Source organism: Clinocottus analis, unplaced genomic scaffold (assembly GCF_023055335.1).
Source record: "Clinocottus analis isolate CAN_PGR_092001 unplaced genomic scaffold, fCliAna1.0.p SCAF_16, whole genome shotgun sequence".
In the NCBI taxonomy this organism is placed as follows: domain Eukaryota; kingdom Metazoa; phylum Chordata; class Actinopteri; order Perciformes; family Cottidae; genus Clinocottus; species Clinocottus analis.
In genome coordinates this window covers 6532142-6550428 of record NW_027175887.1, presented here as the reverse complement: position 1 = coordinate 6550428, position 18287 = coordinate 6532142, and the positions used below count along the sequence as shown (strand labels likewise).

Here is an 18287-nt window from a genome sequence, read left to right as displayed (position 1 = left end):
CACAAGCAGGAACACACTTGGACTTGAGCTCCGTAAATATGAGCAGAGATCTGGAGAGGCATCGCTCCGTTATCCCAGACACGAGTAACAAAACAAAAGGAGTTCAGCGCACACCCAGTGTGGCGCTGAGCGGCCCGCTATAACGTAATCATTCCCAGATTTCTTCTCTCGCTACATGTAGTTGTTAGATAGTTTATGTACATGTTGATGCAACATTGTTGGAAGTACAATCACCAGAGATACTTATTTATAAGTGTGTATCTCATGAGATAAAGGTTTTTCTGCACAGTGCTGAGAATCAGAGAGGAAGGCCATCTACGAGGAAACAAGGAGCAGGTTTAGTCCCGTTTATCTCGTCTCCTGTGAACAGGTACACCCAGATGAAATAACAATAAAAGTACTTTTTTTTTTACTTTAATACAAAATATATATAATATATATATTGAATATAAAACAAAAAATATATATATTAAGGGAAACATTTCAAGTAACATCTTGAAATAAAATGACTTGTGCACTTGTACGCACTTTTGTAAACCATAAAAAAAGGAACTAAAAAAGTAAAAACAAATATGATAACATAATATTTATATTTACAAGGTTAACTTAACAAGGCTCTGTACAAATGTTACAAAATTGTTCAACACAAACACTTGCACGCTCAGACATGATCACAAATATTGTTGCGCAAACACACACATGAACATTATTAACAAGTAGAGAGAGACGACTGTACGCCGCGTGTCTGTCGCCCACGGTGTCTGTTGTTTGGAGTATAAATGAGCGATTACAGTGTCTGTGGTCTGAGGAGGAACACACTACAAAGACTGATATGGAAAATCAGCTGAGCTCTCTTGAAAAAGTTTTAAACTGACCAATAACGTTTTGTAATTAGAAGTGTGTGTGTGTTTGTTTGTGTGTGTGTGTGTGTGTGTGTGTGGGGTCGACCGTCTCTTCTGCCTCACTGAAGTCAAAGTTACCGTTAAACCCCCACTTTGCTAAGAAGCACCATACTCTGGAGAACCAGGGGGACGTTGTGTCTCAGCATCCATCTCCGGTCACTTGAAGGGATCCCAGCCTTTAACTTCTGTTCATGTCTCTGTCCTGTATCTGTATTATTTCTAGAAAAGCACACATTTTGGAACAAAAAAAAAAAAGAGAAGCTTTGGCAACACTGGAAAACCCCTTGCCATGCAAATGGAGCTCATGAAAAAAGAAAAGAGTGGGTTGCTCTGAAGGACCTGGTCGTTGGTACTCAGCGCTGCACCTGGCAACTGACCCCCCCCGGACCCGGTTCACGCCGCTGCCGGTCTACTGACCTGCAGGGAGGCGGCGGCTCGGCCTGCACCCCCGTACAGAAGCCTGGCTTCCTTGGACTGAAGCGCGGGGTCAGGCTGGCCGGGCTCACAGATACTGGTGGAATCTCGAGGTGGGCGCTTGACGCGTCGCCGGTCCTTGGTGGTCGAGCCCGTCAGCCTCCCGAGGCGGCCCTGGTGGTTTGACCTGGTTTGGAGCGATGGGCGACAGGGGGAAGTCACTGACAGTCAGTTGGGGTCTCTTGTCGGAGATCTCGGTCGGGGAGGCCACCACGGTGTGTCTGCGCCAGGCACGCCTCTTCCTCCGCGTCTCTGGCGACAGCGGTTTTCGCAGCCCGACCCTGCGCAGGTCGTCGGCCGAGCCCAGCAGACGAGCGCGGACCTGCTCCGCTAGAGACCGGCCGCCGGCGCCGGTCGGGGTGAAGGAGGCGGCCTCGCTGGGCGGCAGGGAGGGCTTGGGCCGGGCCAGGCGCAGGCTCTCCTGGCTGCTGCCCGAGGACGGGTTGGTCCTCGAGGTCCTCCCTCTGGGCGCGCCGTCGGACCCGGAACAGGCGCCGTCGCCGTCGGCCGCGGCCCCCGACAGCTCCAACAGGTCCAGCGAGCGGGCCTTGCCCTTCTCGGACTTCAGCTTCTTCCTGGCCAGAGTGTCGCACTGGATGAGCTTGTGGGAGTTGAAGGAGGGCCGCGAGTGCAGTCTGTGCGTCGTGGAGGAGGAGGAGAAGGAGGACGACGAGGGCGTGGTGGACCGCGCCCCTCCTTCACTCCTGTCCGCGGAGTCCGGTGTCTGCGCGAGCGCCGCGGCCGGGGCGAGCGGGTTTGTGGGCGAGAGAACGGGGGCTTTGTAGTGCGTGTAGAGGAAGCTGCGCGGGGCGGCAGCGGGCTGCGTGCTCACCGGTGACGTCGGGTGTTTGTCAGGTCTCTCCTGGGTGAGGGAGCGCGAGGCGAAGCCGCTCTCATTGTCCGTCTCACTCACCAGCTCGCTGTTTTCGTCATCGGCATCATCCCCCCGGCCCTCTGACCCCAGGCTGCGACCTAACGTGGACAGGGTGGAGTAACCGGAGACAATGGAGCGGGCATCGTCCGGCGCTCTCCACGGCGGTCTCTTCGCCTCGGCCGGCGCCTCCTCCTCCTCCTCGTGCAGCAACACGGCCGCCGGCCTTCCTCCTGCCTCCTCTTCCTCTTTACAGCACGGCCGACTGGGGGTAACCGCCACCGCCTCCTCTTCTACCTCTTCTTTCAATCCGCTTTCAACAACTTCCTCATCTTCCTCTTCTTCTTCTTCTTCTCCTTCATCCTCGTCCTCCTCTCCCTCTGCTCGAGGAGCAGTGTCTCCTACGGGCGACTCTGCCTCCTCTTCCTCCTCTGGCCCTAAATGTCCGGCTTTGATTGGCTCGTGCTCAGAGTCGTCATCGGTGCTGCTGCCCACGCGGCGGGCGTTATGGCGCTTCCTGCGTTTGCGGCCCGTAACAGCCGACATGATGGACAGGGTCAGGAAGTCTTTGGGTGTGAGGTCTTTCTTTGACCCCCAAGAGCCCTGAAACAGGAAGAAATAAACATAAAAGGTCATACGTCACACTTTATATGTCTTTGCGGCTGTCTGACATTATGTGTGTCTGTATGAGCGGGATAGCAGCATCCAGAGTATCCTTGTGCCATGTTAAAAGATGTTACCTTTGATTTCGCTGAGTCACTGTTGGTTGAGTCTGGGGAAAAGAGAATAAAACATCAGTGGGTCAGAACCATTGAAGTGAACAAAAGGCCAGAACAGTCAAGGTGGAGGGCACAAAGGCAGTTGGTGTGATCCATCACTTTTTTTTTTAAACTCACAGAAAACTGCGACTGCATGTCGCACTTCTGTCAAACCCTGATGTCACAGCCGGTGTTTTCCATCAGCTGTAAAGGGGAAAGCACCCGCTGTGACATCACCGACGGGGTTGTGGCTTAAGCACAACATACTTGAAAGTGTTTGCATTTTTATGTCCTCTTCCGGATTGCTAAATGTTTTAATTACAAAACCAATTCCTCTGAATTTGAAGGGACTCTCCTTCCTCTGTGCCCTCTGACCCCGGTACAAAGACACGTGTGCAGGAGGAGAAACAATGAAAGCAGGGTTTGGTGTTGGAGGCATTAGGAAACCACGGCACACACCGATGACATCACAGAAACACACTGATGACATCAATCAGTGAAAGAAGCAGTGAGAGGCGTGAAGGTAGAAATAATGTTTAAGTCCAGAGTATAAAGAAACACATTACAACACAAACACAGCGATGCAGGATAAAAGCTGTTTTTTTTCTGTCTGTCATTAGTCTTTGGAGAAACTTTGGGCTCATGTAGCAACGACAATAATATCAATCCAGTTTATGTTGTGTGTCGCTTCCAGATGGTGGACCAACTTTCACCATCCATCCGTGCTCGTCATATCACCATTAAAGCTCTTTGGTTTTCACAAAGCGCAGCGTAGCTCAGGTAACTCACTAGTGCTGCTGTTGTCAAGCTCTCTCATGGAGGAGAAGCAGCCTTTCACGGGAGAGGATATTTATATATCTATATATATATACTTATATACATATATATATATATGTTATTTTTTTGTCAATAATGTTCAAAATCTCGAGGTAAAAAAATGTTACATGGTCAAAGTTTATTATTTGATTAGTGAATTAGTCAGCAAAAAAAGCAACTTCAATAACTGACCAATTGTCTCAGTCATTAGTCCCTGAACAAGAATAAATACAAGACATGTCTGATTTTAGCTCTGCCAATGTGAGACATGGATATACATTTATTTTGCTATTTATAGACTAGAGAAACGATCCACAGAAACTATTCGTTTCTGCTATATTGGTTATTCAAATCTGGAACCTGTCATAAGACGAGGTCACCATTTCTAGTATTATCTATGGTATCAATGACAAAACCTAACGGTGGAAAGATGACTTGAATTTCTAACGAGGTGAAAGAATCTGATGGCTCAGTAAATGTTTAAATAGCATAGCTGGTCTTCTTTGTGTTTTTTACTTTGAAAGGTCACTTTTAGAATATTTGCTTATCTGAAATCGAGACTGTAAAGCCCTTTTAAGCAAATGTGGATATAAAAAGGACTTTGTGTGCAGACATCACCCGTGAGCTCGCTGTGATGTTGGCTCGCGGCTCAATTAAGAAACATTTGGGGAAAGCAGGACTTTCTGTTTGTTCCACTGCGATACAAAAGCCGTGGAGGACGGGTGACAGCGTGAGCTACGACTGAACCTCACACAAACAAATCAGATTATATCTCTGATGTCATCGGGGCATTAAAGCAGCAGGATAGAAACACCGCCACCTAGAGTCCCTTTAGAGGTAAGCAGGACGAGAGGAGCCTGATGATTGGACGACACTGACTGGAGCTGCACGTAGGAGGAGTGGCGCAAAGGGCCACTAGAGAAGTATTTGTCTCTCAGCGACAGACCACAGTTGACACTCCAGTGTCAGATACAGCAGCTTTAACAGGCCGTTACTTCGTAAGTCGGACCGGGGCCACACTGAAGTGACATGTTCGTACAGGTCCTCCGCCTGACACTGAGAGGCAGACACTGAAGGTGGGTGATGGAGACCATGGAGACACAAACCATCACCAACACTAACACCCTCTCTCTCACCCACACAAGCACACATTATTTCACTTTCACAATATGATGCACAGACTCGGTTGCACACACACACACACACACACACACACACACACACACACACGCACACGCACACACACACATTGCCAGGGGAGTTCCCATCCTACCGCAGTGGCTGCTCCACAGGCTCAGCTAAGAGAAGGAAATGCAGAAACGTACAGAGAAAGTGAAAGATGAGCAACGTGGGGGGAAAAAAAAGAGGTCAGCAGAAAGGATAGAAAGTGTAGGCACGCTATCAAACACAGAAACACTCTGAGAACTAACGCATGTCAGACTTTCATTTCTTATGCCGCGTTCCAGTTCTGTTGGAAAAAAGGAAATTCTGGCTTTAAATTGGGACAAACTTCCAAGGAGTGATCTCATTCAGGAGAGGAGCGTGACGTCATGTCAACCCTTGGGATCATTATTTTTAACATCTTTTTAAAGAGCGCCATCTTAAGTCGTTTAGTTTTATAGATCCTTCGAAACCTATTCGTTGGAACAGGAATCTTTTTCCGATTTAAGACTCAGTCCGTCTGATCATCTTGATAATGTCTGCCAGCTCCATTCACTGGAGCACACACATTGTAATAATGATTCCCTCCTTCCAGCTGGAAATGGAAAGCAGCATTCATTTTGGATCACAAACACATCTAACCAAACGCTATTGGTCGGCTTGGTCAGAGCTAGCAGGCGATTGGCTCTGAGCAGGAAGCTCACCTGAGGCCTCTCCGAGCAGAGCGGTCCTGCCAATGTTGGACAGCAGGTGGTCGATGTTGGGGGCGGGCTGCACGTCCTGCGTGTCCACCGGCGTCTGGACGGAAGAGACACAAAACAAAAGGCTGTGATTTACTGCCACTTTGGAAAACTGTGGATCCATGCGGCGTGCAAGACTGGATTGCATGACCCTGACCCTAACCCTAACTGACATTTTGAATGGGGATTTTTACAGGTAAGACTTTTGAAAAGACGCGTTTTACGTTATCTGCGCTCTCAACCACAAAGACAAAACTACGAGGTCAAATCTAAGGTTTCAAACGCCACGGTGACGGACGGGTTTTGTGAAAAAGCACAAATGCTCAATAAACATTTCACTCTTCTTCTTCTCCTTTTTTTCAAGGACTTTTTTCAAAGAGTAAATATGCTGTGTTTGCTGCACGATAATGCATTAAATCATACACGTGTTGGTGTGAGCTGTTGAAGCACGATCCGCCTCGGTGGGAGAAAACAATATTTCATGACTTGAAACAACGTGTTCAGATTCAGTCATTTCACACCAACTTGAAAAGATTCTCAGATAATGAAGTCACACACGACACATAGCTACAAGCTCTCAGAGCAACTGCACATCATCAACTGAATCTTTAGATAACTGTCTCTGTCGTGCATTGGTGTTTTCAATGTGCAAGTCTGAAGAAACAATACGGGAAGCTTACCTTCTCATCCTTATCTTGCTCTTCAGCGAAAAACCAGTTGCACTACAAGAACAACACGGTGAAAGAAATATTTATCTTGAAAATGAGTCATTTGCACGTGTGTGTGTGTGTGTGTGTGTGTGTGTGTGGCCTCTCTTACATGCTGGATGAGCGTCTCTACTATCTTGTAGCGGTCGGGCATGTGTGTGACCATATCTTTCATGTTGTCTTCAGACGTCCGGACCAGCGTCGGCCCGAACACCAGAGCCAGGTTACGGGGCTCCATCTACCCGACGACAAAACACATCATGAGCAAAGCTGTCACGGCGATGTGTGATTGTACTTTTACTTCATTTACAAACCGTCTCTTGCGCACCTTGTTTTTATCGGCCGTGTCGGCTACAGTCTTCAGGTGAACAACCAGGAACTTCAGAGTGTGGTAATAGTAATCTGGAAGGTCTCGAATCTGCGGGAAAAAACAAGAACGACAATATTATTTAACCTGTTGAGCCTGTCAAACCTCCTCTCACACTCACACTCACACACACACACACACACACCACCACCCACACACGCAGAGTAATAGAAATGCGCACCAGTTTCTTCATGGTCTTCAGTCTGTCTGATGTACTTTCCATGCGGTTGGCGTCGATGAAGTCGTTGTACTTGTCTGTCAAGATATACATTTTTGTTGATAAAAATCTGAATCAGACGTGGATACCTGCACGCGTACAAGGAACGTGACTCCAGATTTCCTGTAGAACTACCATGTACGAACATAAAATGTATACGGACATGAAAACCTCAACAACACTGACAGTGGAGTGGAGGTAATAGTGCAGTCACATGAAGGCATGGCAGTGAGAGTTGTGTGTGTGGACGGCTTGTTGTGACATGTCCGGACAAACCGTTGGTGAAGAGCGGCTCGGGAAGCTTCCTGAAGAAGGATTTGAGTAAACTGCTGACGACATTGAGGTCTTGCCACTTCTGTTGACGGCGGAAAAGAAACAGAGAGGAGTCAGCGATCGACGGCGTTTTCCTTCCGCGTCTCACGACACACAGTTTAGTTGAGTGAAGTTGAATGAAACCCGTCTGTCCGTGGAACGGTTCATTAAATGTACAGGTGCACTCGCGATTCCTCACCTCCTCCGTGGGGATGATCTCACATCCCTTGTTGAGCTGATCCTGAAGCGCCGACACCATGGCGTTGTTCCCGGGGACTCGGTAGATTCCCGTGTACTCCAGACCCATTTCCTCCACCAGACCGCAGCAGATCTCCACGATCAACGGGATGAACTGAGATGGACACAGACACAGAGTTCAATCACAAATAAAACCTTCAGTGGTGTAGTAGTAGGAGCTGTACTTTATTCCGGCATGGCAGATGAGACTGAGGCTCACCTTGTTGTTCACACCGGGCTGACAATCCTCCAACCGCACACCGAAAGCTTTCGGTCCCGACTTCTTGGTCTTCTTCATGATGTTGATTCCCCACGGAGACTTCGGAGGGCCGCTCTCATCTGAGGACAGTTTGGACAGAAACTTCATGTTTGCTTCTTGGTTTCTGTAGGACTGTTACATATTTTTACATCATATTCATGATTTAAAGGATTATACACCTGCTGGGGTGGAGTTATGAGATAAACTGATATTTGAGCTCATACCCATAAATATATCTTATGGCAAACATCTGATTTCTATAAGACAGGTCAAAGAGTCACAAACAGTAGAAATTAAAAGTGTAAACGTTTTGGTGTACAAAATTGAAAACTGGCACCAAGTCAGATATTTAGTCCTTGTGTCCACACGCCTGAGCATTAGTATTAAGCTGCAGTTTGTATTACTTATATCACTTATAGTAAAGCATATTACCCTAATGAATATAAAATATAATTACCCAGAACTGCCCCCATATCTACCACAAATAGGTATAATGTGGCATAATAAAGGTGATAATACATCTTATAACGTCTGACATTTAGTCAAAAGCAATAAAACAGTTATATTTTAGCACAATAAGTAGCAGGTGTGTTTGCTGATCCCTGACACTGACCTTTTCCCTCTGATTTGGGCGAGCGTGGCGCCCCCGCAGCGTTTTCCGTCTTGTTAAGCAGGAAGGGAGGCTTCATGCGGGACATCCTGGGGGAGGAGTCGGGCTTGCTGCCTGTTGGACTGCAGGGGGAGACAGAGAGACAGGTTTAACTCGAGCCGTCTGTCGTGACAACGGACAGCAGTGTTGAAGGCAGATCCGTGATCTGTTATCACGTGACTCACCTCTGCTTCCTGTAATCATTCAGTTTCTTGTTGATGAGGGCCTGTCTGGATAAACCGAGTTCCTGCGACACACAAAGCACACATCTGTGTTGTAACTACACACTCACAGAGGAGGTTAAAGTCTGACAGGCGGCAGGTGTGTCCTCTGACCTCGCTGTCCGTCTTGCTGTTCTCCCTGATGACCTTTATCCAGTCCAGCATGTCCTCCCGGTCCTCGGCCTGGAGCAGGTACTCACAGAAGTCCTGCGTGGTGAGCCGCAGGGCGTGTTTCCGCTTGGTCTCGCTGTACGCGATGTCCACCAGGCAGCCCCGGATGCTGATTGGCTGCTCGTCCTCGACCGCACCGCCGATCGTGGCCCCGCGGAGCACCGCTTCCCTCTTGTCCTTGTAGAGGAACAGCGAATGGGAGCGAAACACCGAATAGACTCGCTTCCACGGACGCATGCCGCTGCCCACCTTCTGTGAAGGAATAGATGAGACGTGAGTCTCTGCTGGCTTTTGATGCTTTTTCTGTCTGGAGCTATTTTCTAATCACGCCCACCTTGCCCTTCTCTGTGAGGATTTGTTTGAAGTGCAGCCACCCTTCTCGCCGCACGTCGCTGTACGTAATGTTTCCCAGCTCTGAGGTGGAGTGGCGTTTAGATCGAACCTCTTCTGCTGTGCCGAGGTTGTCCAGAGACTGAAACACAACCGAGGAAATGTTCAGAGCTTTTGTTGTTCGTTGTGGCCTTGAGACCTGAAAAAAAGCCATTGAATCTGAACTTTTTTTTAAAAATACTTTTCAGTTTGGTAATTACATCTGACAATGTTTTGTATCCAAAAAAAAATCCTCGGTCTCTTCAGCCATAAACAATAACATGATAATGTTTTTGCTGAGGTGTTTAGTCAACTTGTAAATTCTCTCCAAACATTTAGTCGGTGCTGGTCAAGATGTAGTTGTAACTCGTGTTCTTCCATGTTTGGCATATTTTAAATGTGTCCTATTGTATCACATCATGTTGCAACTGAAGCATCAGGAGCTGAGGCGTCATCTGTTTGGCCTCTTTGTGCCGCGGCCAAATGCTGCTTTCAAAACTCCCATGGAAATGATTCAGCTTTATTAAAGCTGACACTGAGCAAATATGACTAACTCGAGGAGCTACAATGTTTTCATTCAAGTCTGAAACCTTGATTGCAAATTCAAAACGTCTATTACACTTTCTGATCTGCAATAACAGAACAGAACAATGAACACAGGTGACTAAAAGAGGAAGATTTCTTACAAATAAAAAGCTTAATTAATAAGCTCAGGAGTTCTGCTACTTGCTCATGGTGGCTAATGTTAGCTGATGCTAGCCAACGTAACTGTACCAGTACATCTGATATTACAGTCAATTTAGTGACTTTATGCCTTTCTAGTCACTGTGTTAAAGTTACACTATATTTAGCAGTTCACAAGAATCAAAAGTAGTTGTGACTTTCGATATTCAAGATAAAAGGATGTGAAGGGAAATGCCATTCGACCTCATCTTGTACTGTGGTCGAAAGTGACACAGAACGTCACTCAAAACCTCAGGATGCATTTACGTGGATCAGGTGTTTCAGGTGCTGTCACAGTTGTGATTTAACAAAGCCACTGATTGTATCATTATGTTAAGTCTTATAATTACAGTTGTATGCTTTCATTTGTTGAGCAAATACCAGTTAACTATCTGTAAGTAGTTGTAAGTGTGTTAAAAGTGTCTGTAAAGCTGCAGGGCATCCATTGTTCTTTATTGTTTGTTTCCTTGATTTAATAATCTGACAAAATGACTCGTGAATGTAAAAGTGGTTCCCTGAAGCACTCACCCCGTCTGTGAAGAAACTCTTCACTCTCTTTGGTAGCCTCCTGTGAAGCACAACGACACAAATGAGATGATGCACTTCAACGGGTGCTGCTGAACTCTCATCTGTCTCAGACCGACGGTACTCACGAGAAGACTCGGCCTTCCTCTCTGAACGTGTTGAGTCCCTCGTCACACGACTTGGAGCGCTCGGTGGTGATGGCTAGAAGATAGGAGGAACGGCGACCGGATTTAGTACTGCCTGCTCGGTGAGAAGATGAATGAGCAGAGAGAGAAGGAGAAACAAAGAGACAGAGAGAAAGACAGAATGTTGATGTGATGCCAATCACCCGAGTGGGCGGGGTCGGATTAGGAGAGGGGAGAGAGGGGGAGGCAGCCGGAGGAGAAGGAGGAGGAGGTGGGGGAGGAGGTTTGCGGGTTTGGGTGGCGTAGTTGGGATGAGCGATGGGGAGATGAGCTGGAACAGTGGGTTATATTAAATCAACTCAGGTCACTTTTCTCACCACTGGCATGCAGGTGTGGCCGCTGTAAACACAGACTGACGTGCATTTCTTTAAAGAAACGTATCATGCAAGTTTGTCCAATTCTATTAAACTGGGGCCCAAAAGAGTCAAACATGTTTGTATGCATTTTTTTTTTGTCAAACATGCAAATCTACAAATTCAGCATGCAAAACTATTCATCTTTTTTAAAGAGTTTTGTCTGTTATTTAGCCTCAAGAGTCTTATTTTCCCTTTTTTATTTCAACCTGTCTCCAATAAAAAATCTTCCTCAGAATTAAGACAGCAGTATTGGCACAACTGCTGTACTCGACTCATGAAACATTACACTTGATCCAGGAGAATTATTGAAACAATTTGATTTGAATTAGAAACTGGTTTGAATTGGATTGAATTTAAAAGGGGAAAAAAGACTTTTACGACTCCACAGGCAAACATAATCGAGAAGATGAAAACCAAACAGCGAGGAAAAGAAAAAAAATAAGTTTAACGTACACTAACCAACCAGGTAAGTTTTAAATACCATGCGCGATCAATCCCTCTTTTAAAAAGAACTAAACATCACAGATAAGATACTTTTCCGGCTGCATGCAGTGGCGAGGAAGGGAGTGAGGAGGGGGAGGAGGGGGGCACTCACTGCAGTCCTGTGAGAAGAGCCTAGGGAGGGGGAAGGTGAAGGTGGGGGAGGCGGAGACGGGGCCGGTGACCACGGGGGGCGCCGAGTTCATGCCGCTGGATACCACGGAGGACGCCGGCACATGGCGGGCGTGCAAATCAGCACCTGGGCTGGTGGGCTCATCTGTGGGAGGGTTGAGGGGAGGAGGGGGAGGGGGAGGAGAGGAAGGGGGGGAAGGTTAGGTGTTAGAGAAAAAGGCCAGGATGAAAGAAGTAGGATATTAAAATGGGGTTAGATCAGCAGAAGGTGTGTAAGAGGAGAGAGGTTCGTGAAGGGAGAGGAACGGCGAGGAGCCGCAGCGTCATCGTCAGGTATACGGAAGGTTTAAATTTCTGTCATCACATCTGTAATCAACATGTACAGCAATCATCCTCCAACACCACTTTCCCGATTTCCAGAAAACAAAACGACAAACCACAAACACAACAATCTCATTTACAGAAGCACTCAAGAAACTAAAGGACTGAAAACCTCTGTAACTGTGTCAGTGACGGTAAAATACCAATGCAACCAAAAAATAAGCAAGCCGCTTGCAGCGGAGCCGTACCTGAGTCGCCGGTCGCCAAAGGAAGAGCTATTCAGTTGCTAACGGGGGCGGTTTGTGACAGATTTACTGGCTCCAGGTTTCAGTTCTTCATAAACATCTACAGTGTGTCTGATACATGTGCGGGCACATAAGAGGAAAGCCACAATCCAAACAAAATATGAACAGTGGGAATGACTGAATGGAGATATTTAAAGCTAGTTTTTTGATTTTGTGTTCGAGGCAATTAAAGGCATAAAGCAGAATATATATATATATATATATATATATATATATATATATATATATATATATATATATATAGGTCACCCAGGCTGCAATTCTCCAACAGTTTCAAAGGGATATGAAACCGCAACACACACACACACACACACACACACACACACACACACACACACACACACACACACACACACACACTTCCTTCTTGACTGACAGATAAGATTAGAGTCAGGTGACTTTTCATAGCGTCAGGGTTGAGCTGCTGAAGGCTCCGGTGTGTTCTCTGAGTGAACTACAGAGGGCAGCACAGCCTCAGCAGACTGGAGGGACTCAGACTGAAAAGCCTTTTTGTAAATTCTTTCTCGCGCTCATCTCACTCGTGTTCAGTTTTATATTTATTTTTTACCTCTATGTCCCAGTAACGTCCTGTAATCATCCCTCTACCCTCAGCTTCTTCCCTTTTCTTTCTGTCTCTCTTTCCCTATTGCCATCTTCCTTGCCGGTCTTTTTCCCCCCGTCCTTTGCATACTAGAGTCCGACATTAGGCGGAAAACATTTCCAATCTGGGATGAGGAATCTGCCTTTTTACTGCGCTGCCCCGAAATAGCCGGGCTGTGGGTTTAACAAAGGCCGTCATTAACCGGCCGACAGAGAGGGAGCGCAGAGCCACAAGACGGAGACGGACCAGCAGAGGGGAGCAACATGCTGCATCAACTCTAAGAGGACGTCCTGCAGACACAACTCCTTACTGCGAATATACATTTATCTCAGTCTGGGGATTTTTACTCATTCAGATTAATTTAACAGGGACTACATCTACAGCAGAAAGTCTGTACGTCTTCTGCATCTTTAGTTGGTAGCACTTAAATGGCACTTACTTATAGCATTTTGTCGTTTAGCTTTCTTGAAGAAATCGTACTTTCTCAATCCTTGTTGTTTTGAGTCTGTACACGTTGTCGAATGCACTTATTGTAAGTAGCTTTGGATGAAAGCGTCAGCTAAATGAAATTAATGTAGTCCTATGTTAAAGGTTGAGTAAATTCTCCTGCCTTTTACAATTCCTTCAAAACTCCTTACAAGTCTTTACTTACTGGGAGTCAGGGTACCAACACCAAAATGATACTTTTTCCCTAAACCTACTGATTTATTTTGACAAAACAACTTCTCAAATCTTAAATGCTGTACAGCTAGAAAATAGCTTTGCCTCAGTGAAACAGCCTGCTGTTGGCACATTTTGGTTCAAAACTAACAATCTGACCAAAGAAAATATTCTATTCTATTCTGCTGATTTTCTCCATTTATTGATTCACCGTTTGGTCAGTAGAATGTCAGAAAATAGTGAAAATACAAAAGCCCAACGAGACCACTTCTAACTGCATGTTTGTTTTCGACCAGCAGTCCAAAACCCTCAGATATTACGTTTAGTGTCAAGTTTATTGTCAATAGCTGCTAATCCTCATTATCAAGCCGCTGGGATGAACTAATATTCACCATTTTTCCTTTAAAAATGACATTAACGAGTAATCAATTAACAAAGTAGTTGTCCATAAATGGCTAATCGTCTCAGCTTTATAAACAAGACTATGAATCAGAGAGAAGAAAACCTTGAGAGTAATTGTGAGTGAGAGAGGGGACGAGAGGCCTTGTGGCAGCAGGACAGAAGGTCTTGGTCCTGGTCTGGAGGGTCCAGCAAAGATCGTGGACTGAACCCCCTCACACCCACACAGACACACAAACCCCTTCATCTTCCAGAGCAGCACAATAGCAGCATTAAGGGCGGGAGCTGAGAGTACGGGCCCCTTCTGTTCCCCACAAGGATCGCCACAAAAAACCTCTTAGTAATTTACAGCTTACATTCATGTTGAAAGACTCCAAGTGGGTAAAGAGTGAAATACTTCATCTGTGAACATGCCCCTTCTTGTTTTATTCACATTGTATGAGCTACAGAAATAAAAGAAAATACTGCATATTTCTATATCTCTGTACTAAACGTCATAAAAACCCATTTGCCTTCAGACACAAGCCTGCCTTTGTGGCCTGTACCTCCCAGACATCCGTGCTTAGCAGACAAGAACGACAATGAACGCCTATTAAATCCCATGTTCCTAAATAGGCCCGGATCAAATCAGCATCTTTGTCAGAGCGATAAAGAGACGGACAAAGACAGAGAACAGAAACGTTATGCTCTTGTCTAAGAGGAGAATCTAGCCGAGATTCAGTTTATGGCCATTCGACGTGTCCCGGCCTGCAGCTCCGACTGCCAGGTTTCATCTAATTCAGGTGAAGGTACGAGGCAAGAATGTGCTCTGACAGACGGACTGAGGGAAAGCAGAGCGATCCTTCCTGATTTGCAGATTCCTCTGGATTTTCTCTGTTTAAATTACCTTCTTTTTTTTCTGAGCCGAGCGTGGCCGGGCTCAAATGTCAACGCTCGTTTCATGTTGGGTCAAAGAGCCCAAGGCAGCTGATTTGAATCTTTTGAGCATGAGAGTTAGCAGCGGTTGTTTTCCTCAGGCTGTGACACGATGATGGAGGCGCAGCTCACCTGATGGACTAACTTCATTTGCGTGTGCTTTGACTCAATGGCTGCTGTACATGTCAAGTGATACAAGGCAACATAAAGCCTGCGAAGCCCCTTCTCTTTGAGTCTTTTCAGAGCAGGGAACAAGCTGGGACATGACCACGATCACCTCCCACTGATACCGACATGGAGGCCACAACTGTTCAGTGCATATTCATACAAACGTCCTCATAAAGACAAAGAATTACAGACTATATCCTGCATGCACTGAAGTTATTACAGGTTGTCAGTCGGTTTATGGCACGTATGGTACGCTACTATGTGTTCTCTGTAACACGACATTTTATTTCATTCATTTTTTTTCCTGCGTGGTCTAAAAAAAGCAGATTATTACGTATTTTAGGTAAAGACTAAAAGGCAAGTGTACTTTCCTTAGAAGAAATATGCAGGAAAAACTACACAATGTTGAAAAGGAGCCACAATAAATACACATTGTCAATAGTTGATTAAAGATCTACAGCCATGCCGTACTTTAAGCTACATGCTAATGTTAGCGTGGCATAATGCTAATATGCTGCTGTTTATAATATAATATGTTTACTGTGTCCTTTATTTAGCGTGTTACCAACATGAGCATTTACTATAAAAAAAAAACAAATATGCTAACTGACTGAAAGACTAGATATGAAACATTAAGGCAGCATTGGAGATCACGAGCACTACCTGCTCTCTCACACACACACACACACACACACACACACACACACACACACACACACATTCAGACTCCACCTCATTTCCTCAGCATGGTGACCGTAGCAGCAGGATATAAGGGAATTCCCATCTAATATGATTCAATCAAACTACTAATACTGTCTGTACGAGTGCGGGTGAGTGCCAGTATTACCCAATGCAAACATTCACAGACAAGCACGCACACAATCTCTCTGAGAGAATGGAAACCTAGAGCCTGGAGCCTCAATAGACAGACAAGAAGGAAATTAAGAAACACACATATTCCCCCAAACTCATAATTCTGAATTAAAGCTTCTGCATTTCATCTCAGTAAAGCTTTCACTGATATCCATTAAACACTCAGTGTGGATTACGACTTAGAATGGAAGCGATGAAAATCTCAAGGAGTTGGAGTTTTGGTGAGGGGATTAAGGGGCAAGAGAAGCCACACCAGAAGAAGCCCACATGTTCCTTGCTTACCTATGAAGGGGATGGAGGCCAGGGAGTCGTCCTCGATGGGGATGGAGGCGAGGTTGCCGTTTGGTTTGCGCGGGGCTCCGTCTCCCCTGGAACCAGCGGCCGGAGCCGTGTCCTGGGGATCAGGAGAAAACAAAGAGGGTTCTAGCCCATCCATGGGCAGCGCGTAGTGAGGGTGACGCATGCCGTGGGCGTTCCTCCGCCCGGTTGGAGGTTTCTGCCTCAGCACCACTTCCTGGGTTTGCGCCACCACCTCCGCCTCCGCCGCCCCTCGTTCCCTCTCGTGGTTCGTTGGCCTGTACGCTTTGTCCTGGGATTCGGGGGTGGCGGAGGCGAGGGGGGACGCGGCAGAGGCAGTGAGGGGTGCCGTGGTGCCCTCTGGGGGGCTGGTTTTAGGCGTGGGGTTCCAGTTCATGTGAGGGCCGGAGTACGAAGGGTCCCTGAAGGAGTGCGCTTGCTGCAGGATGCGGCCCGTCTTGCGGTAAAAAGAGGGGCTGTAGCTGCGGTAGCCCACCGGCTGGTCGTCTATGCTCTGCCCAGGGGGGAGCCGCCTGCTCTGGGGGGCCGACTGCTGGGACTGAGGCTGGGAGTGGGCCTGGGTGTGTTTAGTATGTGGCGGCGTGTGCCGGGACCCCGGAGGAGCTTGTGCTGCACCGTAATGGCTCCCCTGCAGCCTCTGCTGGGCGTCAGTCCTGGGGGGCGGCTGGGGAGCCTGCTGGGGCCACGAGGGCCTCTCAAAATGAGGCGAGACCAGTCCAGCCGCTGCCCGGTCCAGCATCTCTAGCGAGCGGCCGTGGCGATCGTACTGGGCCAGCAGGTTTTCAGAGCGCGTCCGGGTGTAGTTAGTGGCAGTCGGGCCCCTACCTGGGCCCCCCTCCCAGTCTCCGTAGGACCAGTAGGGCTCTCCCTGGGGTCCCGGTCCCGACTGCTGCAGTAACATCAGAGTGTCCTGGGAGGCGCTGTGCGGCCAGCCACCCGACCGCTGCTGCTGCCTCCTCGAGTCGCTGAGCCGGTCCTGAGAGTAGCTGCGGTGGCGCGTCTGCATGCTGCGGCCCGGGCGCTCGGGTACCTGGTTGTAGTACCAGTCGGAGAGGGCCTGCTGGCGACGCTCGGGGTGACCATGGCTGAGCTGGGGCGGGGGAGGACTGGTCCAGGCTGAGCTGGACTTGCGAGGCTGAGCCTGAGAGGAGGGGGCAGCGTGGTGGTTGGAGTAGTGGACTTGCAGCGGGCTGGATAGAGGGCCTCCTGATGAGGAAGAGGAAGAGTAGGAGCGCCCCCTGGTCTGGCCCTGAGGCTGCTGGCTGGTCATGCCGTACTGGATCTCTTCTGTGCGGTGGGCCGGGCTGCTGTGACCCACACCGCCTGGCTCTCCTGCCCGTCCTTCCTGCCAGCTGGCGGGGCTGCCCACAGCGGAGCGGTTGTCCAGGGGTGAAGAAGGGCTGGAAGAGCCCGGCCAGCGACTCCAGTTATCCAGCTGGTTCTGGCCCATGGAGCCAGACACAGGGGCTCCAGCAGGGGTCGTGGCCTTGGTGTGCGGGTAACAGAGGGGAGGCGGTGGTGGGAGGTACTCGGCTCCCCCAGTGTAGGGTTCGTTGCCTGTCAGGTAGGCATCCTGGGAGTAAGCCTGAGAGAGGGAAGGAAGATGGAGGAGAAGTGAGATAAGACGAGGCAGAATGAACGAACGCTTGAAGAAAAGGTGAGTGTGTGTGTGTGTGTGTGTGTGGGGCACTGACGACTTTACATAATTCGCTCTCACGGTAAACAAGTTCGACAACAACACTGACCAAAACCATGACACTCTAAGTCAGACAACCTCGTGCCACTGTACGTTACACAACAAGCCTCCAATGGAACAACCTCTCACCTCAACCCCTTTTGTCACAGTTTCTCCCGAGGGCCTCTGCTCTGAACACAAACACATGCTCGCTAGCAGACTGCATGAACCGCCTCGACCGAGAGTCACAACACGCACTGGAACAGTAGCCAGCAGCAGATGTCCCCAACAGTGTTATGCATACACACATACAGGATGTTTATCCACTGTGTGGCACTTTTGGACACTTTGGGACTGTCAGTTTGCAAATAACAAGTGCATAGTCAACTAAGTACTTTATCAATTATCACAGTTGCATTT

The 18287-nt window shown here is 47.8% G+C and overlaps 1 protein-coding gene across 8 annotated transcripts in view; it reads right to left on the bottom strand.

Moving 5' to 3' along the window:
* Positions 1–398: 398 nt before the first annotated feature.
* arhgap23a (Rho GTPase activating protein 23a) overlaps positions 399–18287 on the bottom strand; it is a 61877-nt gene continuing 43988 nt past the window's right edge. For 3 of the 8 annotated variants that reach the window (XM_068578535.1, XM_068578530.1, XM_068578531.1), the window contains exons 7-24: positions 16157–17777; positions 11616–11777; positions 10608–10719; positions 10483–10522; positions 9197–9334; positions 8806–9114; positions 8656–8717; positions 8435–8553; positions 7783–7901; positions 7525–7677; positions 7290–7368; positions 6978–7051; positions 6758–6847; positions 6542–6667; positions 6403–6444; positions 5687–5780; positions 2988–3019; positions 399–2850 (exon numbers count right to left, since the gene is read on the bottom strand). In XM_068578535.1, coding sequence (XP_068434636.1) covers positions 1405–2850; positions 2988–3019; positions 5687–5780; positions 6403–6444; positions 6542–6667; positions 6758–6847; positions 6978–7051; positions 7290–7368; positions 7525–7677; positions 7783–7901; positions 8435–8553; positions 8656–8717; positions 8806–9114; positions 9197–9334; positions 10483–10522; positions 10608–10719; positions 11616–11777; positions 16157–17777 — 4818 coding nt within the window. In that variant the 3' untranslated portion in view covers positions 399–1404. Of the gene's footprint in view, positions 2851–2987; positions 3020–5069; positions 5120–5686; positions 5781–6402; positions 6445–6541; positions 6668–6757; positions 6848–6977; positions 7052–7289; positions 7369–7524; positions 7678–7782; positions 7902–8434; positions 8554–8655; positions 8718–8805; positions 9115–9196; positions 9335–10482; positions 10523–10607; positions 10720–11615; positions 11778–16156; positions 17778–18287 lie in introns of all 8 variants that reach the window. The other 5 variants (XM_068578536.1, XR_011077582.1, XM_068578532.1 and 2 more) reach the window with 5 other exon arrangements.